The following is a 27,665-nucleotide window of genomic DNA, read 5'->3' as shown; positions in this document are numbered from 1 at the left end:
AGCATCAAACTCCACTGTAAACTGCAAACCTATGCTACCTTATGTGCGCCTTTAAGCTACCATTTACAGCTGACCCTTTTAAAAACGTGATAACACGCCTCTTGCACTTCCTTTCTCTGTTATTTTGAGACCAAAGCGTTTGTGTGCAGAACAATAAACGTCACGATGCTGTGCAGCAAAGAGGAAATGCTGGGGCAGTGGGTTATGAGAAGCAAACATATTTGTGTGTGTGTGTGTGTGTGTGCGTGTATGTTTTCACTTGCTAAATCTGTGCCATGCCACTTAGTATGACTGAATGTGACAGGCGATAGTGCCTTTACTTATGGCCAACCTGGAAAGAAACAACAAAATCTTGCTGGATTTGGTGCGACAGCCCTTTAACAACACATGTGCCGACTGCGGAGCTCCTGGTGAGTTGTACACATATTAGTGACTGCCTTTTTTTTTGTTATTTTGGCTGATATAATACCACCAGGGGGCATATTTCTTTGGCATTCAGGGTTGCTATGATGTGCGGTGATGTATTAACCAACACAGTTGTACTTTAATGAAGATATTCTAGTACTAGTATTAGTTTGCGACCATCAGTGTGAATGACCGCTTAAGTGAGTAAAGATACATACATTAAATGAATCACAGTTGAGGTCACATTGAAAAGAGAAAAAGGAAAAATATTTAATGTTTGAAGAAGATACGGCATTACAATAGTAATTATTGAATTGTATGTAACATCTTAGTATATATTGACATACACTGTAGTGTTCTAGTGTGTTTAATAATAAATATAACAAAGAAAATGAAGAACATCAAAGTGGCCCCTGCATCCTTGAACTGTCCTGTATGCAGCACCACTGTTTGGCCACCACTGTTCTTAATACTTAATGGCATCACTGAGCAGTTAAATAATGTATGTGTGAGGAGAATACCTATACTGTATTATATACAGGGATTTTGTATTCCACTACTGTGTACTGTATACTTCTACAGTCTTTTCCGTTCTTTACTTCTTGTCTGACAAAGTCAACATTATTTGTGCTTGCAGAGCCCGACTGGGCCTCCTACACTCTGTGTGTGTTTTTATGTGTGAACTGCTCAGGGATGCATCGGAACTTGCCCAATATCAGCAAAGTCAAATCCATACGTCTGGACCGCTGGGAAGATTCTCTTGTAGAGGTTTGTACTTTGGAGTTATACGCACACCAATACATTCATTCATTCATTCATTCATTTTCTACCGCTTTTTCCTCACAAGGGGGTGCTGGAGCCTATCCCAGAATACAAATGAACAATATTTCAGGTTGTGCAGGGGTGTCAAAAGGCTCTCATTTGTGTGGTAATGATTCGGTAATGATTCTCAGTTGAGAATACTCGCCTGACAAAAGACTAATTCCATATAGGAACAACCTCGCTCTTTTGGTCCGTCTTGAGTGCCCCCCCCCCCCCCCCCCCGACAAAAATCAGTTCCAATCTTCTTCCTCTGCTGCGACATCAGCCTTTTGTTATTTTTAGTTTACTTCTCACTGTTTTGACTGTCTTGTGCCTCACCGCTTCTCCTGAGTCGAGGGGAGTTGCTGAATGAGCCCAGCTTTTTTTCCATCAGCACCTCCTTTTAGTCACCTCAGATGCAGCAGGAAGGCGTTGGACTATTCTATTGTTCCGATGCTCCTGGCCATGCTTCAGGCCACCTTGTCTCCCAACTTATCTGTGTCCCCGTTTGCACATTATTGTGTTTGCTTCTAGTAGCCTGCTTGCCAGTTCATTCATTCATTTTCTACCGCTTTTCCTCATGAGGGTCGCAGGGATGCTGGAGCCTATCCCAGCTGTCTTTGGGCAAGAGGCGGGGTACACCCTGGACTGGTCGCCAGCCAATCACAGGGCACATATAGACAAACAACCATTCACACTCACATTCATACCTATGGACAATTTGGAGTCGCCAATTAACCTAGCATGTTTTTGGAATGTGGGAGGAAACCGGAGTACCCGGAGAAAACCCACGCATGCACGGGGAGAACATGCAAACTCCACACAGAGATGGCCGAGGATGGAATTGAACCCTGGTCTGCCTGCCTGAATTTCATTTTTAAAAATACTTTAAAAATACTTTATTGCCAATAGGCCTACCCCTTTCCTATATATTTTTTTTTCAATTTTTGTCTGATTAAATACAATTCATACCTTCAACCATTAAATCTCTACACTCCCAGCTTGACGATGAATGCTTTTTTTTTTTTACATTTTTTTTCTATTTTGGGTGGTGGTGGATGAGCAGCCTGTTTCAGTTTAATGGTTGTTTTTAATAAAGTGCTAACTCCATTTTTTGAAGCTCCACTTAGACTTGGACAAAATGTACCGTTATTACAAAATTTAATATTATTAAATAATATTTGAATTTCTTGATACTTCGTTTTCATATTATATGTTTAAAATGTTTTTTTCACTGACTTAACAAAGACTTAAAATAATAATATATTTGATTTCATAAGTTCATGAATGAAAAATTTGCCCATTTTGTGTTTTTTTCAGGCCATGCGAGTGGGAGGAAACTCAGTATCCAAAGCCACATATGAAAAGTGTGTCCCTGCTTTCTTCTACCGGCCACAGCAGACAGACTGTGTGTATGTAATCATATATATTTCATCATTATTAGCTCAGTAGAAGTGACAGTGAAGGCTCCACAAATCACTGAAACGGGAACAAAAATGACAGCAGTGTATTATTCCTTACTGTCAGGGTTCTTAAGGACCAATGGATCCATGCTAAATACGAGAGAAGGGAGTTCACTGGAGAAAAAATCCTTCACCCATCTTATGACGCAGGTATTGTGTAACTTCGGGATCGTGTCTGCATTTGCCTTCATTCACTGCGTGAGTGTGATCCATTCATCCTATTGTAGATACCACTGAGGTCATACTGTGGAAGAAGGGCAAAGATAACAAGCACTTTTTCAAAAGGATCTTTCTGCTGTCCCGCAATGACTTCACCCTTAGGTACTTCACCAAAGAGGAGGTGAGTACCTCTCCTCTGCAAAATAGTAGTATTTTACACAACATATAATGCATTGTAATTAATGGAAAGCTGACATTTTTTTAATACTGTGGTCTCTTTCAAACTAAGTCTAGGGTTCCTAAAGCTGTGATCAGCATGAAGGAGCTCAACGTGGTTTTCCAGCCAGAGAAGATCGGCCATGCTCATGGCCTGCAGATCTCCTACTTGCACGAGGAACGAAGCAGGAATATTTTTGTTTACCATGAGAATGGACAGGTGAGGCCCAATACTCGATAATGAAAGTGACTCAAGAGTGCTGAGTTTTATCCCCTATTATAATACCTGTCTTCTATCCATACTGTCCGCAGGTCATTGTTTCCTTTTTCAACGCTATCCGTGCCACACGCTTGGAGTACCTCCAGAGGAAGCATCCCACTCTCCCACTAGATGAGGTGAGTTAACCTTGCACATCTTGCAATCATGTAAATGTGCTTAGTGTGCTTTATCCACACAGTTAACACCCCAGATAACAAGACAATGCCTCAAGGAAGGATATATGGAAAAAACTGGCCCAACAGTAAGTCCGCCTCCACAGAAACGGAGCTATTCTTTATTATGTTTCGGTCTAATCTGTTGTACTTTGTGCGTGTTTGCAGCAACGGGAGCCATTCAAGAAGAGGTGGTTTACACTGTGCTCAGTGAACAGGAAACTGCTGTATTGTAAATCTCCATTGGTAATCAACGGGAAACAAAAGACTGAATTAATATACATTATTATATGCCATGCTAATATAATACTGCCAGCGTATCATAGCAATCTAACTCCATGCTCACTATTAGGATGCCACAGAGTTGGGCACCGTCTTCATCGGCACTGAGAGCCATGGCTACTGTGTGACAGAGGGAGGCAGACGGAACTCCAGAGGGGGCCGCTGGCACTGCGCCATTATTTTGCAGACTCCTGAGAGGCAGTTTGTGTTCATGTGCGAGCAGGAACAGGAGCAACGTGAGTGGATCGAGGCCTTCAGGAAGGTCATAAGTCAGCCCATGACCCCTGAAGACTACGCTAGTAAGATCAGCACAGCGCATACATTATGGCATCATCTGCTGAAATCTTAGTGTGTCATTTGTGTTTCTCAGATGAAGCCAACTTGAGACGGGGCAAATGACTGTGAGCATCTCAAGTGTTTAACGGTAAAATGAGGACAAAGGAATTGGTGCACAGGCCATTCCACCTGCAGGGAGTGAAAACAGAAGCAATGATATGTAGGTGGACTTTGCCGCTAGAGCAACTTCTGCTCTTCTGGACTGGAAAGACTTTTTACACAATTTTGGAGCGTGTCCATGCATCCAGAAGAACATTGGTGACATCAGGCCGCTGATGTTGCATGAGTAGAAGGTCTGGTTTTAACAGAAACAGTTCAATAAACTGTAATTACATTCTATTACATTACTGCGAAGTTGTGCTCGTCTGTCAGTAATAGACGATCTTTGGCTATCCCCTCTTGGTCAGCTGATTTTTTTAAGGGGCGTGGCCAAAAAGCCTAGCTAACGCCTTCTGATGCTGTCAACCGTCGATTAGCAAGATGAGCACACACACATAAGGCTCTACGTCACCTTGTGGCTCACTGTCAGGCGGAACATAAAAAGGTGTTTCTATTATAAATACTGTATTATATTTCACTAGAATTTAACTCATGAATACAGGCTAGTATGTGTCGGTTCTGTGGACATAGCTAGTAGCAGCTAGCTAAATTGCGAGCTAACCGGGCCGGGTATAGCTGGCTGTGTGTGTGTGCATCCTCCATGCACACAGGAGCATACATGTGTCACAAACACGGTCGTGGTGTGGGTGATCCTGACTCCGGCGACGATGCGCAAGGACGTGAGGATCTTACTTGTTGGGGAGCGTGAGTGGACCCTTTTAATTCATTTTGCATGAACCGTTGTGGTTGATGTGTCCCATCTGCATTAGGCACACTTGCACAGTCCAGTGAGATCCAATATAGGGTTATCATCATACAAATGATTGGTTGGTTGGTTGTGGAGTATTTTATTTATTTTATAACATTTGGCGCATGATCACAATCCCATGTTAATCCCATGTTTTTGATTTTACAGTGCTAAGCTCAGAATGTGATACTACATAGCCTATCATTATCTTCACCGCATTAGACTCAATACTGCCAGTAAATGAAAAGACTTTGTTAATATGTGCACAAACAGCTTACTCGTTTAAAATGCATTGATTGAAGTTTATTTTGCATTTTGATCTGTCAAAAGTAGTTCATCTGAATTTTCAATGCAATTGTAGTATTTTTATGTATATTGCACCACTATGAACTGATTATTTTTTATTATTGTCACTGTGCAATGAGAATTATTTAGCCTTTATACCCCCTCACAACAGATATTAAATAATACAATCAAGCTCCCTTAAATAGAATTAATAGTATTTGTAGCCCTGTTATGTAGATTATCTCCAGTATGTGGTGGCTAGTGTATGTATTTAAACTGTGTGTTTCTCTACGTCTTCAAATTTAGTCAATTGTCATTTTTTATGCACACAAACTTGGTAATGTTTTGAAAAATAACTAGAACTGGCAATACAGTGAATGCTTTTCAATGGACAGTGACAACATGGGTGGACAGATTAGACTTAATAGAGCAATGATTGGTGTAAGAATCATCCTCCTTGTCTCAATTCATAGCCAAAGTGGGAAAGACGTCTCTGATCATGTCCCTGGTCAGCGAGGAGTTCCCAACTGTGGTAAGGATGAATATTATTGTTGTCAATATTATTATCGGCATTATTAAGCCAGATTTGAATATGTTTTGTCAGGTTCCGTACCGAGCTGAGGAGATCACCATACCTGCAGATGTCACTCCAGAGAGAGTCCCCACACACATTGTGGACTATTCAGGTCATTCAAGGCATCATGTTGGCTTTTGAATAACCTTCCATATTGTCAGCATGACACTTCTTTCTCTTCCTCCTGCAGAAGTGGAGCAGACAGACGAGCAGTTGTTGCAGGAGATCTCCAAGGTCAGTATGTCCCACCTGCAGTAAGGTGTTGAGATCAGCATCAGGTACCTAATGGCCTTCTGTGTCCTTTCATAGGCAAATGTGATATGCATTGTGTATTCCGTCAACAACAAGACATCTATAGAGAAGGTGACCTCTAGGTCTAATATATCATGACATTAATAGTTAAGCAAGTCGTTTTGACACATCTTTCTATTCTTTTATGTCAAAAGGTGACCAGCTACTGGATCCCACTCATTACTGACAACACTGACAAGGACAGCAGGTGTGTATTTTAAATTTAACATTAATCTTTACAAATATTACAAGAGTGGTTAGCATGTAGGCCACACGGTCAGGAGATCGGGAAGACCTGGGTTCATGTGTGCATGTTCTCCCCGTGCGCGTGTGGGCTTTCTCCAGCTACTCTGGTTTTCTCCACCATTCCAAAAACATGCTAGGTTAATTGGCGACTCCAAATTGTCCATAGGTATGAATGTGAGTATGAATGGTTGTTTGTCTATATGTGCCCTGTGATTGGCTGGCCACCAGTCCAGGGTGTACCCCGCCTCTCACTCGAAGTCAGCTGGGATAGGCTCCAGCATACCCCTGCGACCCTAGTGAGGATAGCGGCATAGAAGATGGATGGATGGACATATTACTAACACAGGGACTAATGTGCACTCACTGCAACATTAGTTAGCAATCCCTCTGCTTCTTTTTTTCATCACAGCCTTGCTGTGCCTTTGATTATTTCTTGTTAAGGCTATTTTTATTGTGCAGGGGTGCTATTATCAGTCATATCTGGTGTGTATTATCTATTTTGTGTGTGAACCCCTTTTGAAATACATTTGTGCTGTGTACATGGAAGTATACCGTGCTTGAACACGGCTAAGAGCAAGATGAACTGAATTTTAGGTGTAGACTTTGCTCAAGCGATCATCTTTTTTAAAAAAAAAAGTTTTTAAAAAAGGTTTAAAAACATATCTTTTTAGAAAAGCTTTTACATAGCTTGCCTATTTTAATGCATATTTAATGTCTTTGGTTCACTGTGTGTGTTAGTTTGGCTTTGGTCATTTCCACCTCCACTGCTGTACTTATTTTAGATGTTCTTATTGTGTTATTGTGACACTTTTTGTTAACTTTTATTTATTTTAATTTTTTTATTGTAACGGTTCCACTTTGAGATCATTCATTTGATGTAAAGTGCGTTATAAATTAAATTTATTATTATTATTATTATCTTCAACCTGCGTCTGTATGAAGAAACGTTTGGTCATTTCAACATTGTTCATCCTGTGTTTGTTGATATGTTCAGGGTTCCTCTCATCCTGGTGGGAAACAAATCGGACCTAGTGGAGCACAGCAGCATGGAGACCATCCTGCCCATTATGAACCAGTACAGTGAAATTGAGACCTGTGTTGAGGTGAGAAACGGCAGCAGAAGTGGATGAATGTGATATGTTTTTTTTTGTGGCCACTGTTGTGCCACGCCTACCTAGTTTCATATTGCTGAACATACTACTGTAAATAGCTTTGTGACTTTTCAAAAATATTCTAATTTCTATGCTCACGGCCTGTAGATGTAAATTCTCATCAAAAAAATGGTATCATGCATCAAGCCAAAGGTCTTTCTTTTTCCATTTTTTGTTGTTTTTGATTTTTACTTTCACTGCAGCAGTGATGGCAAAGACAGGTTGTGTTTTAACCAGACGGGATAATCAGACCAGGCATGCTGCTTAGACGGATCCTCTGGGTTTTAATACCCTGTCTGGTCTAACCTGGCACATGGACCTGCGCGAACACACACGCACACACACTGGCCATTAGACTGTTCTCAATGCATTGCCTTTGTGTATTCATCTACATGTCAAGTAGAGCCCAAGTGCATTCATTACTTGCTTCTAAGGAAATGAGCCACACATTAAAGCCAGTCTTACTGTGTATATAAGACAATCGATTTTTCCATTTGTGTTTTCAGTGCTCAGCAAAGAATCTGAAGAACATCTCAGAGCTGTTTTACTATGCCCAAAAGGCAGTTCTCCACCCCACAGGACCCCTCTACTGTCCTGAGAATAAAGATGTAAGTGTAAAGTAAAAATACAGTGGAACCGTGCAATGTCGATAACCCTAGCCTATCAAATCCCGGCACACAGTGCCAAACATTGACAGCTGTTGTCGACAGCCAGCCCAAGGGGCACCGACTTAAACGGGTTCCACTGTACATCGTATCCCATTGATATACTTTGTAATTATTTCCATTATTACAGTACAGTAACTCTTGTGACTGTTCGTGTTGGGTTCTCAGATGAAGCCACTTTGTGTAAAAGCGCTGACTCGAATCTTCAAGGTGTCTGATTTGGATAATGACGGGATTCTCAACGATAACGAGCTCAACCTCTTCCAGGTAAACCCCATAGGTATCCTTATATTATGAACGATTCCAGTAAGATCACAATAACAGCAAACTACATTTTGCTCCCACGTAGAGAACATGCTTCAACATGCCACTGGAACCGCAAGCTTTGGAGGACGTCAAAAATGTTGTGAGGAAGAATATGACTGATGGTGTATGTCACAACGGCCTCACTCTGAAAGGTTTATAAAACACAGGATACATACAGTTTAGTCCTAGAAAATGGTTCATTTTTTTTAATAAACTGTGCTTTTTATTTGACTTGCTTCTATAGGCTTCCTGTTCCTTCACACCCTGTTCATCCAGCGAGGTCGCCATGAAACCACATGGACGGTGCTGAGGAGGTTCGGATATGATGACGACCTGGAGCTTAATCAAGATTACCTCTTCCCTCCGTATGTCTCACTCATGTTGACATTATTATTATGATGACATTCATTTACGTACACATCAATATCACCCAGCTCCAGTGTTCCTTGCAGTCCATTTTTTGCCCAACTTTTGTCTTTAAATAATTTTTCCTATCTTCAGCTCACATACTTTGTTCATTTTTTTTGTTACAGACTGAAAATTCCTCCTGATTGCACCACTGAGCTCAACCACACTGCCTACCTCTTTCTCCAGAGTGTCTTTGACAAGCATGACAAGGTATAATCCTCCATTTAACCTCTGCCCTGTTAGCAAAGCGGCTCAGTCTGCATCACTGTCTATAAAATAAATGCTCACTCACCCCCTGCAGGTCAGTGGTGACCCCCTGCTGAGTCCTGATTTCACTTGTTGACAGGAGAATTAGCTGTAAGCTTAGAGGGGAAAGTGTAAGTGTGATCATGTGACTTTGTGTATGTCAGGACCGTGATTGCGCCTTGTCACCTGAGGAGCTGAGCGACTTGTTTGACGTTTTTCCCTACATGCCCTGGGGTCCTGATGTCAACAACACAGTCTGCACCAATGACCAGGGCTGGATCACGTACCAGGGATATCTCTCACAGTGGACGTGAGTGACCACATTTCTATTACGATACCTTACATAACTAGGTAATAACCATTAACAATTTTAAATTAAATCTACTTTAATGTACTTTTCTTTTGTGTTGAATAAAAAAAACACATATGTTTTTGTTAGTTGATGGATTTCATTTTTTAGTATTACTTAGTTTATATTTTTGACTTAATTTAAATTAATTTTGTAATGTGTATAGAGTATGTATTGTTGTATTATTTTTTAAGCTTTAGTTAAATTACTTTACTTTTAACTACTTGTATGTTTAGTTTTTTTTTAATTTTCTAAATATTTTTTGTTCAGTTTTTATATGTAACTTTTTTCTATTTTATTTTATTTGAGCTTTTTTTTTTTTTTTTTACAGTATATTTAGTTAATTATATTGTGCTGAACTTTAATTTCATTTTAGTAATTTTCTTTGAATTTATTTATGAAAAATGTGAATAAATCTTACTTTTTGTGTAATTATTTTTGTTCTACATTAGCGGTAGTTATGGTTGATTTAATTAAATATATTTAAGAAATATATATATATATTGTATATATTAAGTTTTATCATTTTGCACAGGTTAACAACTTACCTGGACGTCCAGCGTTGCCTGGAGTATTTGGCCTATCTTGGCTATTCAATCATTGCTGAACAGGAGTCCCAAGCAGCAGCCATTACCGGTAACTTTCACATGCACGTTTCGACTGCAGGCGTGCATGGGATCGGTGTAAAACTAATCCTGGGAAGTGTGCATGGCGTTTGTCCCCGCAGTGACCAGAGATAAGAAGATTGACTTGCAGAAGAAGCAGACTCAACGCGGCGTCTTCCGATGCAACGTCTTTGGAGATGTTGGCAGCGGCAAGAGTGGTTTCCTCCAAGCCTTCCTGGGGAGAAACCTGATGGTAAAGCGCAATTATAAAGATGAAACATGAATGATTATGTCATATTCTCTTGACGTACTTCTTATTGTTGTTGTTTCAGCAGCAACAAAAGATGATCAGAGATGAACACAGATCTTACTACGCCATCAGCACAACTTATGTTTACGGTCAGGAGAAATACCTTCTAGTGAGTGTCTCTCTCTTAGGATTCATAGACAGTTTTGCTTTAAAGTCGCTAAAAATGATGCTTTAGTGCAATATCATCCTGTTATTCTATGAATAAGACACTTACTGCATAACACTTGTGGGTCTAACGATCAGTTGTGCCTCTCATCAGCTGCATGAAGTGTTCCCTGACTTTGACTACCTGTCTGACGGCGACCTGGCCTGTGACATCGTCTGCTTGGTGTATGACGTCAGCAACCCTTACTCCTTTGATTACTGCGCCAAAGTCTTTAAGGTAGAATTCAGTGACTGTCTTTCCTTTTGTTTCTTTTCCCAATCTTCTTCTTTCCTCTCGTAGCAATACTTCATTGACTGCAAGATCCCCTGCATGATGATCGCGGCCAAGTCGGATCTACCCGAGACCAAACAGTTCTACGCCTGCAGTCCTTTGGAGTTCTGTCGGAGGCACAAAATGCCACCACCACAGTCGTTCACTTGTAACACTGCAGGGGCTCCCAGCAAAGACATTTACACCAAACTCACCACCATGGCCGTGTACCCGTAAGTACACACATGCCACCTACACATCTTGAATGCCGGCACAGTAATAATGTCATATATATAGTGGACTCCGCTTTAATAGATGCCATGCCTTAATTAATCACTTTTATTTCTATAACTACAGGGGTGGGAGGCTAAGAAGAGATATTTCTTCTTCTTCTGTTACTATTTCATGATATTTTTTTACTGCAGTGTGCATTGACAGGACACAAGAAGATCTTGTAGTTGTGCTTGTTATGGCTGATGTTTCACCACTTTGCTTTCACTCACTTCAGACATTAGCACACTTCTCTGCCTTTTCTAACTCATGCACCCTGGGATTCATGTTTGATCCCTGGTAGCACCAAGACCACATTTGACTACTTCTTTGGTAGATTTCTGCCTTGGAGACGGCGTCATTTAAAGTTACTTTTCTTCCTCTTGGGTGCTGTATGTGTGTGTGTATGTCCTCCTCAGCCACGCACGACTGCGCTGCATGTGCACATGTAACCGGTGCACCTTCTGCTTGTGTCAGAACTTCCTCAACTCTGAGCTGCTGCAGACGGTCAGAGCCAAACTCCATGCTGTTGTTCTGCGCAGGTCCTCCCTACAATCTTCTTTCGACTCGCCTTTACTTCATTCTCTGTTTTCACATCCATGCTGTCAAATGAGTCGACAAGAGTACAGGCCTCCGCCAAGGCTGGAACACTGAATCAATAAACAATGCAATAATAAGAGCCTACATGAGAACAACAAATTACAACCTGATATAAAAATATTTCAGTATGGGATTTTTCATGTTAAATTGCCAATTTTTTTATTCTGTACCAGTCACACTGAAAATAAAAAAAGAATCACAATGAAGTCAAAATCATAAGAACAAAGTATTATTTGTATAATTTAGTTATAATTATATGAAAATATAAGATTATGAGAATTTTTTTCATGCAAATGAAAATACAGTAAAATAACTTTTAACAAATACTGTAAAATTATACAAAATTATGGAAGTCTGATTATTAGAATAAAGTCATACATAAATATTATTAAATAAATATTTTATTGGTCGTTGACTTTATTCTCATTTATACTACTTATGTGTGGCCCAAATACTCTGTATCCTGTCTTGTATTTTAATTATTTTAGTTTATTTTATTTATTTGTTTATTTTTTAATTTGTTATTTTTGTGGTTTTATTTATTTTGAAATTGGGATTTTTTTCACCTTTTTTGTGTGAATTCGCACCAAAATGTATTCACCTTCTAAAAAATGTCACCGTTTATTCATCAAAAAAGTGTCTACACAAGCAGCCTTGGTGGAAGTCCTTAAGCGTCGACTGCAACCTTAACAGCATTTCATTTTAAACTTCTAATTAAGCTTGTCTCTGTTTCTTACACATTTGTTGGAGTCACCAATCACATTACCTTGAATTTGTCCTTCATTTTTTCCCTTAATCTTTACAATCTATTTTGTTCTGTCCTGGTTGAAACCTGTTCATCTGCTGTGTCGTCAGATAGACTGTCCTCAATCTTTTCACATGCATCTATTATTTGCCTCATCATCGTTCTCTCCACCATCTTTAACCCCAAACCCGTCATTGATGTGTATTTATTAAGGGTGAGATGTCATGTATGCAGTGAAAACAAAGCCGGTCAATGCTTTTTTTTCTTTCTCTCTGGGTCCCACAGACACATGAGCCAAGCAGACCTGAAGAGCTCTACCTTCTGGCTGAGAGCGAGCATCGGTGCTACTGTGTTTGCCGTGCTGGGCTTTGCCATGTACAGAGTTCTGCTCAAAGCACGGTGATCACTCTTATTACCACCCAAAGCATATAGAGATTTTGGACAATTGTATGCATTCATGTCCATCGCACACTTTTAAGATGGCGACCTCACACTCCAACTGACATTTTGTAGAAACTCTTTCAGAAGAGTACAAGCTGCAAATGAGGAACGGCACATCCATCCTGTCCTAAATCTTTTGTCCATATAGTGCAATCTGTAACCCTTACAAACTTTTCACTCCAAACTATACACTGTTCTTCAGTGTGGCAAGTTGCAATATTTATTAATTTTGTTTTTGAAAGTATAATTTGGCTTTCATGTGGTTGTCTGCAAAAAATATATATAGATATAATACGTATGTTTATACTGGAAGATTGTGGAAGCTAACTGGTACATAAATGGCTATTTTTTGGTTGAAATCGATGCGTGAGAGAGGCAATATTAAGATTATCTATAGTGTACATACTGTAAATGACGTGTGTTTGACAGTATGAGTTTTGCCTTACACGGCTAAAATGTGTGGATGCACATTGAACCTGTGAGCAGGTTAGGATGCATTGGATTCAGCAATACTAGTTTGCATGTTTCATCATTCTCTTCGATGTTTGCCACCGTTACCACATGCTCATGTCATGTCAAAACATCTCCATTGAAGTCCCATCTTATAGTTACAGTATGTATAGTGCAGAAGACACAGCGTCAGTCTATCAATGTGCAACTACTTGCAATAGAGGGAGGGGAGAGATTGACAATAAATACATGTTTTAAGTGTCTCAAGTCTATATTTCATAGGTGCTTTTTTCTCTCGCTAAAGAGGTTTGGCAAAGGTCCAGATTCTAACACAAATGCTGTACCTATTGATGAAAATAGTCTAAAGCAGGGGTCTCAAACACACGGCCTGCAGGCCAAATGTGACCCGCAGGACACTAGTTTGTGGCCCCCGCCTTGATATGAAAGTTTAATGTTAGTGCGGCCCGCGCAAGTTTGATATGGATGCTGTATGGTATCATGTACCCAGAAAAAATTATTACGTTTGATTAATGTTCATGTTAAAGGTTAAATAACTGTTAATAGTTATCCTCACTATCCATGTGGAAGTGGTAAGTTTTTGGCTATTTAAGTTTAAAGGAAATAACTTGAAGGCTACCATTTAGGTCGCTAGCTCTCTAGTTTGCGAGTTAGCATGTGTCTCAAGACCCTGCAGTTGCGCAATATGTTGTAAATAAAAGAGTATAAATGTGACTATAGTCATGTTTTGTCATGTCGACAGGGCTCTAATAATGCTTTGTTAATTTTAATCAGAAAAAAATTATTTGTCTACCCACCAACTATATGTGGTTTCTTAAGTTTTTATTATTTGCCGTTTTATTATTATTATTATATGTATTTATTACTGATTGATTGATTTTCTTTATTCTTGATTTGTTTATTTATTTTTCATTTTATTTTGTGTAGAAAAATAAAAAGTAAGATATTTGAGAACAGTGGAATGTTTTATCAGAGCATTTTTTGTAGAAAATCGGAACCAAAGCGAAGTTTATTCATTTTTCTGTTTTTAATAAATGCGTTTTTTTTTTTTGAAAACCTGATGCGGCCCAGTCTCACCCAAACCCGAGCTCCAGTGGCCCCCAGGTAAATAGAGTTTGAGACCCCTGGTCTGAAGGTTCATACAACCAACAGGTGGCGCCAAAGGATTTCACCCCAAGAGAATCTGTTTTATCATATTGCTCCAGTTGTTACTTACTGATATTGATAATGATAACACAATTATCATTATATATGCATCATACAGTACAAGGAAAGCGGTCAATTCCAACAGTGTGGGGGCAGCATTGCAGAAATACAAAAACAAATCTACAGTAAGCTGTTTTTGTGTCTCTTAAGTGCCAATGTTTACAGTACGGCCATCCAAAGTCTGGCCTGGGGGCCATGGGTGGCCGGCAACTTATTCTTTATTGGCCCATGGGATATTGTAAACACAAAAATTGAAAACTGTTCATGACTTTCAATTTTTTTTTATTATCAGAGGCATGTAGACATTAAATAACACACTTATAGGCACATTTACATTTCTATTATTGTTTGTTTACAACACTTATGCTGCAGGGACTCGAGATGGCCACTAGCTTACAAGCTAGTGAGCAAACCAGTTAGCCTCAAATTTATTTCTTCTGAACTTAAGAGGATAAATCCTTACCACTTCCACATGGAATGGGAGAACATTGTATCACTCTGTCATGTCAGACATGCTATGGTTGACTTCATGCAATGTTAAGGTAATGTCTCAATGTTTTATGTCATTACTGCTGCCGAGTGACCAGTATACTTCATATCACTTTTGACGAATAATAGACCATTGACGTGCACACTGTAGCACTCATCAGTGTCACATCCTCCAGCCTCACACACATGTTTTCACCCCACTATTATGTGTACTTGATGTCTCCAGTTAAATTATGGTTGTTTGTCTGAATAGCACCTATCATTTACCTTTTGTTGCACCACTCCTGGAGGTGAGGTTGTGGGTGTTGGGTGGGACTTTATATACTCGGGAATTTACAAGCATGGACACTCCCTACCCTCTCAACTTCTAAAGAAGGATTTAACACCAGCGGTTATTTTGAATTGCAGTTTATCTGATTATAACAGCATCTTATTTCTTATTCTATTTTATTTTCTAAGCTACAAAATAGTATATCTTGCATTAAAAATAGGCAACCTATAATCACAGACTTATTCCGCAGAATAATATCCAATATATTCAACCTCACAAAATGGCTTGTATTTTTTCCACATCAATAGTTCGAGGTGGTTTTGTAACATAACTTGTTAAGAAACCGAAAACCACTTCATATACAGTATATTGTCCTTTGTCGTGTGAGCACTTACCACTACATTAGCCAATAAAATGATGAATATGGTGCATGCAAAACTTTTGTAGAGGTATAAAGTGACTGTAACTATAGACATAAGTTTTCAATTATAATTATTTGGCTTATCTTTTGAAAATAAAATGCCAATACCCGGTGTAAACCGGTCTAAAGGTTTATTTTTTACACAGCATTTTTTCTCCATGTCCTGCTTGTTTTATAAAAATGTTTTTGTATTTTTTGTATTCCTCTTACCAAATTCATTAAAAAAAGACAGATGAAAAAATTATTCAGTTAGTATTAGATGCCGTCGTCCACTGCTTGGTGTCTGACAGAACTATTGTGGCATATTGTTTTCACACAAAACAATTATTTAATATCAAAAGATTTGGATGAAAAATGTTTTGTTGCTCTATGGGGCAGGTATCATTGGAGCCCTATAAATTCTACCTAGCAACCACTTGCCACGTGACCCGGAAATAACCCAAGCAAACCTGTTGCTTTACTAGCTAGCCAAAATGTTGTTTCAGTAGTTAGGTTTTAGCATTTATCACAGCATTTTTGTGTTGTTTGGGAGATAAATGAAAATAAAACTGAAAAGTAGCAATATAGTTTCGTTTTCGTGGTATGTTGACCTTGTACAAACAAAATCAGTTCATGACTTTAAGATGGTGTGAGTAGCCGTCATCTGGTGATTGTGGAGGGTGAGGGGGGTGAGAGCTTACCCCATTATCCCCTCCCACCTTCCCTCTTGTGGGACGGAGCGGAGCTCCGGAGCTTCCTGGAGCTCCACCAGGCATGCGGCGGAGGACGAGGAGGAGGACGCCGGTCATCCCCCATTAGGACTTCCACAAGGTGGAGACAGCAGCAGACAGACGCTTTAACTGGGCTGTATAGTGGCTGAAAAAGACGTGTAAAGGTATTGTGACGCACTTTAAGAAAAATGAATGTAGCCATGCTGTGTCAGTGTTTACCAAGTGTTATTCTGCTTGAGAGCGGTGACCGTGGTTTCAGACATTGTTTGCATGTGGAGTCACAATTTGGTGATGTCATTTTTTTTGGCTTTCAGACTCCTCGCTGCCGCTGCTGCTGCTGCTGTTGCGCAGCATCCTGCTTCCCAAACTTGGACTGTTGCCTCCTCCCCGGCTTCTGTCCTCACTACAGCTACTTTTACTTATCATTTTTATGTCAACTTTTCCTCAGTGGATATCTTTGTGGGAGTACCTTGTTCAGTGTGTTTTCTACTTGAACTCATCTAATGGTGGTGGGGTTGCTGGTAATGATGATGGTGGTCAAGATGCTCCCTTTCAAGCCGTCTGTACTGTGTGACACACTCCAAGGAGCCATGTCGGACTGTACTACAACTATGAGGAATCATTGCTAAGGTGTTTTTTTCGGCGGTACACCAGCCCGAGGATGGCAGGAGGGAACCGGGAGCTGACGGTCACCTCCTCCCCCGCTGTAGCAGCCAATGCCGAGGGAGAGGAGATTGAAGTGTTGGAGAGCACAGATGTGCTTCCTGTGGCTCCGGAGGACGTGAGTACAGTATTTGAGCATCTGAGTCAACTTTTAACACCGGGACAAAAGTATTGGGACACATCTCTTCATCAATCAATAGGGTGTCAGTTTGATTTGATCATTTTTGGCTTCCAACTGTCTAGGAACACTGAGGGAAATAGTTAAATATTTTTGTTCCTGTTCCAGCATGACTATGCCCCAGTACACAAAGCAAGTTGCATAAAGGGATGCTGACCTCATCAGTGCTCTTTTCAAAATGTCAGGCACAACTCCCTTCGGAATGCACTAAAAGTCTTCAAGGGGCGGCATGGCAGCTTGAGAAAAATAAAGACAAAATTCAGTTATGTGAAATGCAAATAAACACAACCACAAAAAAAAATTTTTTAGCGCATACATACTTTCATTCATTCATTTTCTACCGCTTATCCTCACCAGGGTTGTGGCGGTGCTGGAGCCTATCCCAGCTGTCTTCAGGCGAGAGGCAGGGTACACCCTGGACTGGTCGCCAGCCAATCACAGGGCACATATAGACAAACAACCATTCACACTCACATTCATACCTATGGACAATTTGGAGTCGCCAATTAACCTAGCATGTTTTTGGAACGTGAGAGGAAATCAGAGTACCCGGAGAAAACCCACGCATGCACGGGGGGAACATGCAAACTCCACACAGAAATGCCTGAGGGTGGAATCAAACTCAGATCTCCTAGCTGTGAGGTATGCACGCTAACCACTCATCCAACGTGCAGCCAAGATACATGATGACATTTTTTCCTAACCTGCTGACTAAAAAACCTGACAAGGGAGTCAAACTTTACAGTTGAGCTGCACTTAAAACTTTTGGCAGTTATTTTTGGCAGTTATTAGTGGCACTTACCGAAACATGTCAGTGATAACAATTGTCTGGATTTAGACACCACATCATTTATTATATCAATACACATTTAACTAAATCTTTTATTGACATAGAGTAGCGAACTCCATAACTGTAGCTTAGCTTCTTGCTTTGCAGTTGGTATGCCTTGGAAGCAAAACAGAAGGTGCTAATTAACACACGTGATGGCGGCAGACATGATAGGTTACGATTTTTATTGGATTACCCAAAGTTCCTGTACTTCATCAGTACTATGTGTGTTGCGCAAATTGTGTGCATATTTTGCAAACAGGACATCATTAATGACTTCCACTGAAAATCATTTTAGTACAGTTGGGCCGATTGGTTAGCTTGTTGGCCACACATCTCTGTGTGGAGTCCCGTGCGTGCGTGGGTTTTCCCCGGGTACTCCGGTTTCCTCCCACATTCCAAAAACATGCTAGGTTAATTGGCGGCTCCAAATTGTCCATAGGTATGAATGTGAGTGTGAATGGTTGTTTGTCTATATGTGCCCTGTGATTGGCTGGCCACCCGTCCAGGGTGTACCCTGCCTCTCGCTCAAAGTCACCTGTGATAGGCTCCAGCATATCCGCGACCCTCGTGAGGATAAGCGGATAAGCGATGGATGGATAAGTACATCAGTCATCAATCAAGAAAAGACCAAACCTTATCTAAGAATCATTTTATCATCGCTATACCTCAATAATGTAAAAATTTAAACCATGGGATTTCCATTTAATTTGCGACTATCAATTTCAAGAAATATGTAGACACACCTTGTCAACATCTATGCAGGTTTGGAGAATGTGTCATGTTCCACGGTTTGAAAAAACCCATTTTAGATGAATGAAAGTAGAAAGTACTGCAGCGAGAAGCTGTAATGGCCAGTTGTCCCAATACTTATGACCACATAGCACACCACTGTTGACTTTCTTTTGTTTTTATCTCACAGGATAGTGAAAATTAACTTTAAATATGATACCAGAGAGGAAAAGCCCACAGCTTGGTATTTATTGGACCGTGCGAATTGTAAAAATAAAATTACCACTGCCTGCATCACTTTTGGCTATCTGCAGTCCCACAAATGGGAGCAGCTAATTGTCAGATGCTTTCATATTATCTTTGGCCGAGGCTCACTGAACACAGTGATTAGGTAATAAGCGAACACACGCAACCTATTTATTTGGACAGTATTTTTAGCATCATCCTATCCAAACAGGTACTCCATGCGTGTAGTCCCATTTTTTTGGCACCTGCTTCTTAGATAGTTTTATTTGACTCATCTTCCTCCAATTCACTCATACTTTTCTTCTTTTCTCTACTCCTTTCTCAGCAATGGAAGGCTCTGTTCGATAAGGTATGTACTGAAGGATGTGTGCATGTACCCTCATTTGTGTATATCTTATACGTGTACTTGACCTATGTGCTAGTTTTTATTCGCTGATGAAGGTCAACAATGTTAAAATCAGGACTCAAACATTGGAGACTGGATGCTCCTGTTTCCTCTGAGCTCTGTTTTTGTTTAGGCTCATTAGGCAAATGTATTTTTAGATTAAAATTGCGCCTCATGCTGCTTACTTTAAATCCTTCTTTAAAAGCCTGCTGGCTCGCTTAAAAAAAAATGTAACCAGGCTTTGACTTTGTCAAAGCAAACTCCTGCAGACTGAGACACACTTTAGGTTATGGGTGATATCACTGACCCTGATAATACAATTAGTGTGACACACAATCCTGGGTGCATGCATCTATCACACCATGTAGTAAAACCAAGAGGGGAACACAGACCAGCTGATGCAAGCAGCAGGTTGGGCTGGCAGACGGTGAACAGGCCCCCCCCACACACACATACATACACACATACACACGTACACACAGTCCACACTCTGCACCTGCCTGCCCTGGGGCACCATATTTGCTCTTAGAGGGAAATGTATGCATGTGTGTGTGTGTGTGCATATAAGATTTTAAGGGGTGAGTCAGAGGCTCGTGTCAGGCTCACCCTTTTCTGCACATGGGAGGTCACATGGGATTACGGGAAAGCCAGACGGGGGAGAGTGTGGCGTTCTCGTGTGTGTTGCTAATAGAGCAACACACATGAACACACATAAAGTCTTAAGTCTTCCTTTATGTTGCTGCTTTGAATGTGTCGGAGTGGATGTCAGTATGAAAAAGCGAGGGCTCGTCCAAATGGTGAGGTCGAGGCCCAGTCTGGCGGTTACAAATGCACTGCCGCTCTTTTATTCAACTCGCCTCACAATGAGTTGTGCGGGGGGGGGGGGGGTGTAACCGCTAAACCCTAACCATCATCTTAAACACAAGCTGTAGATTAGTGTGTTTAATATCTTAAGTCTATATCACATTCCAATATTGTTTACATATATATATATTTATATACTGTAATATGATTTATACTGAGCCTATACATGCTGCTATCAATATGTGGGTTTTAGACCATTGGTAGTGGAGTCAAAGTGCTGTGTTCTGCTCTTTGCGTTCCATTCCCAGAGGAGGATTTTGTTGCTATGTATGTGCTTTGCTTTGCATGTAGTAGGATGTTTGAACATGAGCTGAACCCAGGCGGGCAAGATGTCTTATGAAGTACCGTCCAGACGATCCCTCTGGAAAAAAAACTGCAATAATGTTACAGTATGATGTTACCATTTATTATATTATATTGTTTATCTTCTGCATGGCGATCGAGTGGTTAGACCTCACAGCTAGGAGACCAGGGTTCAATTCCACCCTCGGCCATCTCTGTGTAGAGTTTGCATGTTTACCTCGTGCATGCGTGGGTTTTCTCCGGGTACTCCGTTTTCCTCCCACATTCCAAAAACATGCTAGGTTAATTGGCGACTCCAAATTGTCCATAGGTATGAATGTGAGTGTGAATGGTTGTTTGTCTATATGTGCCCTGTGATTGGCTGGCGACCAGTCCAGGCTATACCCTGCTTCTCGCCCGAAGACAGCTGGGATAGGCCCCAGCACCCCCCGCGACCCTCGTGAGGATAAGCGGTAGAAAATGAATGAATGAATGAATGTTTATCTTCAGAGGGTACAATACCATAGAAAAGGAACTTGGATATACTCTAGAATAGTCAGCGCACAGCTTGTGTAGCTATTGGCAAGACATAATTACCCTGCTGCTCCCTAGCCAGCAATCTAGACAGTATATACGTATATACTATATACTGCTATACAAGTAAATCTAACTTTCATGTGTATAATATTGTCCCTTGAGAAGATATACTGTAAGAATGCTTGCTGAACCATGAGGAGTGTAGTCAGGTTTGTAAGATACTGTACTGTATTTTATGCAGAAAAAAGAACATAAAGGAACTGTGCCGAGCTATTGTGACCTCACTAAAGTGTCGTCTTGTGTTGTTTTTGTTGTGTGGATTTCAGGGGATTTGAAAATGGACCTTGATGCACATCCGGGATTTATCTGATAAACCATATCAGGCTTGTTTAGCTCACACCCCCATGGGAATCTGATTTGCTCTCCCCAGAGAGGAATCTCCTACAGATTCCCTTTGCGGTTTGATACTGCTAGTGATCTTGTGCAAATTACTGACACTGGAAGTTCCCACTGTGAAGTAGTGTTTTTTTTTTTTTTTTCATCATCCAGGTGGGTCTTTCTGCAGTTTAACGCTAGCTGCTGGAATTATTGTGTGGTGTCAGTGAGAATGAAAGCCCTGTGTGTGTGCCACAGTTGCCTTCTTGTTGACAGCCACCCCGCAGTGTTGGAAATGCCCCAGGCATGCACCCACGCAAGCTTAGTGATTAAACACTTTCACATGGCTGCATGTTTTTTCATGAAATGGCTTTTCTTGCATGATGCAGAAAAAAAAGAGTGTGAAGACTTGTGACTGTAGAAGGTACATGGTAAAAACACCAGTCATGCAGTTTTTTTTGGGGATGTTAGTTTTTTGACTGGTTTGCTGGATTACACAAACCACAAGGCCTATCTTAAACCATACCATTTTGGTGCATGTCTGGATGAAAATGCTGATGGAATTGATTTTTTGGATTGGTCATTCAAGTCACTATTCAACACCCCCCGTGCCCTAAAATGCAAATGCTAGAGTTTGGTCTATCTAATCTATCCATCCAGAAAACATTATGTAGTTGTTTTTACACCCAAAAGTAGCCTGCTAACTAACATATACCGGATCGCAATAAGTGAATTTCCATAATGTATTTAAATAATTAATAATTTTATAATTAATGAATTGAATATTTCTCTAGTTAAAGCTTAGAGACCTCTTAATAACCCTCTGAATACAGTATGTACATTATGACAGCCCTCTAGACATGAAATAACACCCTAATAGCCACCTTCACACTTGTATGACTCAATACAGTAGACATAATAATAACAAATGAGCCCTCTTAGTCATACTCAAATGTATATAAGAACACACTTTAGCATTGAGTCTACCTAGAAAAGTGGAGGTTTGCCCTGGAAAGGAGAGGAATGAAGATTAGCCGCAGCAATACGATTTATATGTGTGTGAATGAGAGGGACCCAAGTGGACGAGTGAGGTTACATGGAGAAGAGATACAGAAGGTGGATAATTTGAAGTACCGGGGGTCAACAAGGTGAAGAAGCGTGTGCAGGCAGGATGGAACGGGTGGAGAAAAGTGTCGGGCGTGATGTGTGATAGAAGAGTTTCAGCTAAAATGAAGGGAAAGGTATATATAAAAATGTGATGAGACCAGCCATGTTGTTTGGTCTAGAAGCACAACTGGAGGTAGAAGAGATGAGCATGCTGAGGTTCTCATTGGGAGCGACCAGGATGGATAGGATCGGCAATGAGTACATCAGAGGGACATTACATGTTAGAGATCATGTCAGAGAGACCAGACTGAGATGGTTGGGACATGTCCAGTGGAGAGATAGAATATATCGATAGAAGGATGCTGCGTTTAGAGCTGCCAGGTAGGAAGCATAGAGGAAGACCAAAGAGAGGTTTATGCATTGTTTATGGATTGTCATTTTCATTTACAAAGGAAAGTTCCCCCGATGAAAAAAAAAAACCATAAGTCTCACTTTTTGCCACTTTCTGCTTGCATCGGGGCCAAGTGGGACAACACCACTTCCAGCAGCTGGTGGTGTGTACATCCGCCACAAACAGGACTGGAGTTGAATGATATCACATTTCTTATGTATATGTTTCTCTTCGTCCATATAATCTATGGCATGCTGATATGCTTCTCCGCATAATTGCCATCGACGTGTGCACAGATGGCGGGGTCACACTCTACTGACCTGCTCATCCAACATTCTCCAGAGTGATTGACGGCAACTGAATCCTGGGGATCACAAACCGTTTGGAAAAGCTGCACATCACCCGTGCCACTCCATTAAAAGAATATCACACAGCATCTCTTATTAACTATTTAATTTAAAGATTTTATCTGAGCAGATTTTTCTCTCATGCTGCTCCTCTTCTGGGCTCTAAATAGATTATATTATACTGAAAGGCAGAGTTCCAGCTGGCGGAGTGTAAAAACAGTTCCCACTTTTATGTCGAGGTAAAAATAGCTGATGTGCCTGTTGATTGGTAAAGATGTGTTTATCTGTCACTGGCTTTGCAGTTAAATCACACATGTAGTATGGTTAGAAATGACTTTCTTACTGATTTGTTGAACAGATACGGTGTGCCATTAAAGCTACTTTGCAACATTTGAGGATATATAACTAGCAATGACAAGAATACATGTGTTAATTGTAGTTTCATTGTAATGTTAATTGTAGGTATTATACTCCACATTCTCCACTTTGCTACAGCTATCCGTTTCCTTGCTGCCTTCAGTCTCCTGTGGGATAAAATGTGTTGTGACCCACAGTCACATGGTGAGAAGTAGTAAATACAGGAGACCAGATTCGGTTAGTGTGTTTTGCTCTATTTTGAAATGGAAAGCCATGGTGTAACAGATCTGTATCTTATATTTTCATGTCAGTGTGAACAGCACAAATGCGACTCATGCCTTTTTCTTATGCGATATGGATCCGCTGCTACTGCAGTCTGAACGTTCAGGTTTTGTATATCCCACCTATTATGGTAATGGTAATGGTTTTGTTTCATTTGAACATGCATCAGATTACAATTGAGTGCATCACATAATCAGTTCCCAGTTCCACATGTCCAAAAGAAGTAGGAAGAAGCAAAGCATATTAAATCTTTCCCCTCCATCTGGTACTTTTACAATCAGTAACTGTTACATTTGTTCACTTTCTGCTTTCCTAATATAGTTTAATTTTTTTTTTTATTTTATATTATTTTTGTCACGTACCAAAGTATGAGGTGATATGACCATCCAATGACATAATGGGTACCATAGTAAGTGTCAATATAGTGATATATGTAGCACATCATGACTGATTCAAGACTCTTCATCCTTGTATTTAGCAAACATCAACTGTTTGTATTGTTTCTTGAATTGGCTCATCGTTGTACATTGTTTGAGTTCCTTACTCAATCCATTCCATAGTTTGATTCCACATACTGAAATGCTATGGCTTTTTAACGTAGTCCTAGCATATAAGTGTTTCAAATGTAGTTCTTCCCTGAGATCATATTTCTCCTCTCTTGTAGAGAAGTATTGGATGACATTTTTAGGTAATTGGTTATTTTTAGCCTTATGCATTATTTTAGCTGTTTGAAGATTAACTATATCAGCAAGTTGAAGTATTTGCGATTTTAGAAATAAGGAGTTAGTTAGTATGTTTATTATTATACGTATCATCGAAAGGCAACAAATTCCTCCCCAAAATAGACATGTGGGAACGTGAATGAATGGCAGATGAAGTCAGTGAGGAACAGAAGATGTTTTGGAAACTCCACAGCAAGTGCCCTAAAAACTGCCATTGTTGCTTTCTTCCATCCTAATCTCCTACATAAAATTATTTGGTTGACAAAATTGTTGTACAAAATTGGCACAAATGCGACAGGACTACAACAGGCGGCTATGTTTACCTACAGTGTGTGATGTTTTGTCACTTTCTGGACCCTAAAGCATCTTGCTTCTTGCTTTAGTTGAGAAACATTACAGTATAGTGTATGGGGGGGGGGGCGTTAAGGACCCTTCAAACACAGAGTACTTTTGTTGTGGCCACATCCCAAGTATAGTAGTCCCTTCTCTTTAACATGACAACAACCATGTTTGCATGCGAGTGTGCATGTCAACTGCATCTTCTGTGTCCCATTAGTGAATGCAACTCAAAAAGCCTGGCAGATGGCACACTAACAATCAACTCAAACAAAAGCAGACAAACACCAGGCCCCATCTTTATGCCTTTATGTTTGTTATATTTATAATACACTCTTTAAAAGGTTTGCTCATCTGTCCATAAAACTCCCTTAAAGTGTCTCATTGTCACTTGACTGAAACCATGCAAACCTAACATCTCATCTCGTAGTGTGTTCATTTACATGATGGCTGTAAAAGCTTTTGCTGCACTTGTTTCTTTAGTCAACGTTCTGCTTATTTCCTTGGCATAAAGTGACAGTTTTGGCTCCTTTAGTGACAGTGTTACACGCAGTAATAGCTTGTGTCAACAAATCCTCCATGCAATTGCATGTGAACACTGCTAGACTGCTCAGATGGAGTACACAAGCGGCTTCCACATACATACATACTTGCCCCAGTTTCTGGATCAGACGACTTAAAGAAAGTCATTGTTTGTGTTTTGGAAATAGTTGAATCACTAATCAGGCAATAGGAATGTAGTTCATTTTGAGAGGTGGCCCCTTAAATACTTTGAATATGTTTTGCTAGAAGCAGTAATATGCAACTGTGCTGGCGATTAGTTTACTACTTATTCTAAGTTTGTAACTCTTTTTAGACCTTTCATGCAATAACAGGTAGGTCATCTTGCTACACTCCTTAATGTAAGCCAGTGACATAAATATAATCTTTATTGCTGTTATTTTTAGGTCATGTTATTAATAATTGTTGACCTAACGATCCAGTATCATCCAATCAATGCCCACACTGGTCCTGACCTACACCATTGCTGCAATTCCAAGTTCACTATTTAGCCCCGTTAGATGTCATATACATGACCATGGCTTTGATTAAAGGATGTGGTAAGACTTGCTGATTGCTTTGCTGTTATTAGTGCTGTCATTGCAAACCCGGTTCGACTCAGCAGACGTCCAAGGTGAGTGACACTGCTTACTCATAGCAGTCCGACCTTTATTCTGCACCTGTATCATCTTACAGGACGCGGCTGCCAAAGGCTGCTAGCTGTGCCAAAGTGCTGAAGTAGCTGATTGTGACAGTATGGCTGTTTTTTCAACCGATTGCCATATTTGTTCTTAGCAGTCCACGTCACTTCCGGTATGGCATATACAAATTCAGTATTTTTGTTCAATGGTTGGCAGATTAATGCAAATAACCGTGCGTGCCATTGAAATGATTTGCTCCAATCGTGTGAGTGTGCATGGTGTGTTGCATAAAACATGACATAGTTGAAAACAAGGTGATCGAACAACAGTGAAATCTTATCTTCCATCTCAGACACAATGAATGTTTCAGTTGAAAGTAATGCTTCAAACATGTCTCTCTGCATGCTTGCATGAGTACATTCATGTATTGTATGTGTCCTTCGTTGTTTTGTTGTTGCTGTGCTGTTATTCCATGGGGGTGGAATTAACACATAACTGACAAAGTTTAGTTCAGATTGATGTTGACATCCTTCTGTTTGAACGGGTTGAATTGAGGGTGTCGATATAGAGAGGGTGCATGAAATGAAATAGACGATCAAATGACTGTTGGTGATTGGTGACTGTTTAGTTGGAGTGGTTTCTTTCCTTCTTTTGTATTGGACGATGTACGATAGGATGACTAATAATGGACTGGTTGCTCTTGGCACGTGGTTGGGTGCCTCAAGCTGGGTGAGGGTGTTTGGATGTGGGGTTTTTATTCTGTGTAGACAAGGAATAATATATGTTTTGTTGGGATGAGGTTGGAATCTGGGTGGTTAGGGGGGTGGGACTAGATAAGTCTTGACTTCTTCCCACTTCCTTTCGAACATGTGTACTTTTATATATACATAGGTATTTTTATTTGTATTGATTTTGGTTGGTTTGTTGTGCTTTGGATGTTTTTCAGGTTCGAAATAAAGAAGGAAAGAAAAAACAACTTTGAACTTCACTTTTTTTGTCCACTCATGATGACTATGGTTTAAGCCTGCATATTAGTTTAATTTAAGGGGGTTTAAGTTTAACAATCACGTTAAGTGGTTTTTACCACTCCGCCGTGCAGCCATTGGCGCACCAATATAAATGATGGAATGATGAAATAGTCTTAACCCACAAAATAATCAACGTATTTGTTCATGTGATGCACACAGAGCAATGAACAACTTTGTGCTCTGTCTCCTTTCTGCTCTGGTTTCCTGGCTACTTGTAATTCTGAGTGTTAGGCGCTAATTGTTTATGGAATTATGGGAATTCAGAATTAAAGGCCCGAATACGGGCATAGGATCACTGGACTACCTGCCAGCCTGCTTGATGGTGGCCAATCAAAAGCGCCTTCAGGCAACATTTTCCAGAAACAACTCAGCAATAGAATAGTCAGTGGTCACCCTTTCTCCCTCCAGGC

General features: G+C 40.3%; 3 protein-coding genes across 9 annotated transcripts in view; all 3 read left to right on the top strand.

Annotated features, from left to right (window-relative positions):
* The first annotated feature begins 212 nt into the window (after positions 1-212).
* On the top strand, positions 213-4,461 carry LOC131136518 (arf-GAP with dual PH domain-containing protein 2-like). Its single transcript, XM_058083436.2, has 11 exons — positions 213-410; positions 1,043-1,173; positions 2,527-2,618; positions 2,734-2,819; positions 2,897-3,009; positions 3,118-3,264; positions 3,357-3,440; positions 3,503-3,565; positions 3,645-3,722; positions 3,829-4,057; positions 4,129-4,461. Exons 1-11 carry the CDS (start codon positions 323-325, stop codon positions 4,155-4,157), a joined length of 1,140 nt encoding a protein of 379 aa, XP_057939419.2. The 5' UTR covers positions 213-322; the 3' UTR covers positions 4,158-4,461.
* Positions 4,462-4,540: 79 nt separating this feature from the next.
* Positions 4,541-13,167, top strand: rhot1b (ras homolog family member T1). 5 transcript variants are annotated; one of them, XM_078793481.1, is made up of 20 exons: positions 4,541-4,898; positions 5,700-5,758; positions 5,831-5,912; positions 5,991-6,034; positions 6,110-6,168; positions 6,252-6,299; positions 7,332-7,440; positions 7,995-8,096; positions 8,322-8,420; positions 8,503-8,611; positions 8,704-8,824; positions 8,993-9,077; positions 9,278-9,423; positions 9,998-10,098; positions 10,190-10,320; positions 10,403-10,486; positions 10,637-10,759; positions 10,823-11,025; positions 11,482-11,604; positions 12,693-13,167. In XM_078793481.1, the coding sequence occupies exons 1-20, from the start codon at positions 4,862-4,864 to the stop codon at positions 12,808-12,810; spliced, it is 1,983 nt and encodes a 660-aa protein (XP_078649607.1). In that variant the 5' UTR covers positions 4,541-4,861; the 3' UTR covers positions 12,811-13,167. The 5 variants fall into 5 exon arrangements, with proteins under 5 accessions (XP_078649607.1, XP_078649606.1, XP_078649609.1 ...); XM_078793480.1 differs by having other exon boundaries at positions 10,400-10,486; XM_078793483.1 differs by lacking the exon at positions 11,482-11,604 and having other exon boundaries at positions 4,542-4,898.
* A 3,188-nt stretch (positions 13,168-16,355) lies between these two features.
* rhbdl3 (rhomboid, veinlet-like 3 (Drosophila)) overlaps positions 16,356-27,665 on the top strand; it is a 37,608-nt gene continuing 26,298 nt past the window's right edge. Inside the window, exons 1-3 of one of the 3 annotated variants that reach the window (XM_058069424.2) lie at positions 16,356-16,577; positions 16,728-17,194; positions 19,387-19,410. In XM_058069424.2, the coding sequence (XP_057925407.1) occupies positions 17,075-17,194; positions 19,387-19,410 (144 nt within the window). In that variant the 5' untranslated portion in view covers positions 16,356-16,577; positions 16,728-17,074. The remainder of the gene's footprint in view (positions 16,578-16,727; positions 17,195-19,386; positions 19,411-27,665) is intronic. The other 2 variants (XM_058069423.2, XM_058069422.2) reach the window with 2 other exon arrangements.

The sequence above is a fragment of the Doryrhamphus excisus genome, linkage group LG9, assembly GCF_037039965.1.
Source record: "Doryrhamphus excisus strain RoL-2023G ecotype Guam linkage group LG9, RoL_Dexc_Guam_v1.1, whole genome shotgun sequence".
NCBI lineage: Eukaryota > Metazoa > Chordata > Actinopteri > Syngnathiformes > Syngnathidae > Doryrhamphus > Doryrhamphus excisus.
Note: the sequence above shows the minus strand (reverse complement) of the source record. Positions and strands in the feature narration are given on the sequence as shown.

Coding starts and splice junctions, on each gene's coding strand:
- rhot1b (XM_078793480.1), top strand. CDS start 4,862: ATGCGCAAGGACGTGAGGATCTTACTTGTTGGGGAGC. Junction 9,424..9,997: donor GGATATCTCTCACAGTGGAC/GTGAGTGACCAC, acceptor CATTTTGCACAG/GTTAACAACTTACCTGGACG. Junction 10,099..10,189: donor CCAAGCAGCAGCCATTACCG/GTAACTTTCACA, acceptor TTGTCCCCGCAG/TGACCAGAGATAAGAAGATT.
- LOC131136518 (XM_058083436.2), top strand. CDS start 323: ATGGCCAACCTGGAAAGAAACAACAAAATCTTGCTGGATTTGGTGCGA. Junction 3,265..3,356: donor TTTACCATGAGAATGGACAG/GTGAGGCCCAAT, acceptor TACTGTCCGCAG/GTCATTGTTTCCTTTTTCAA. Junction 3,723..3,828: donor TGTATTGTAAATCTCCATTG/GTAATCAACGGG, acceptor GCTCACTATTAG/GATGCCACAGAGTTGGGCAC.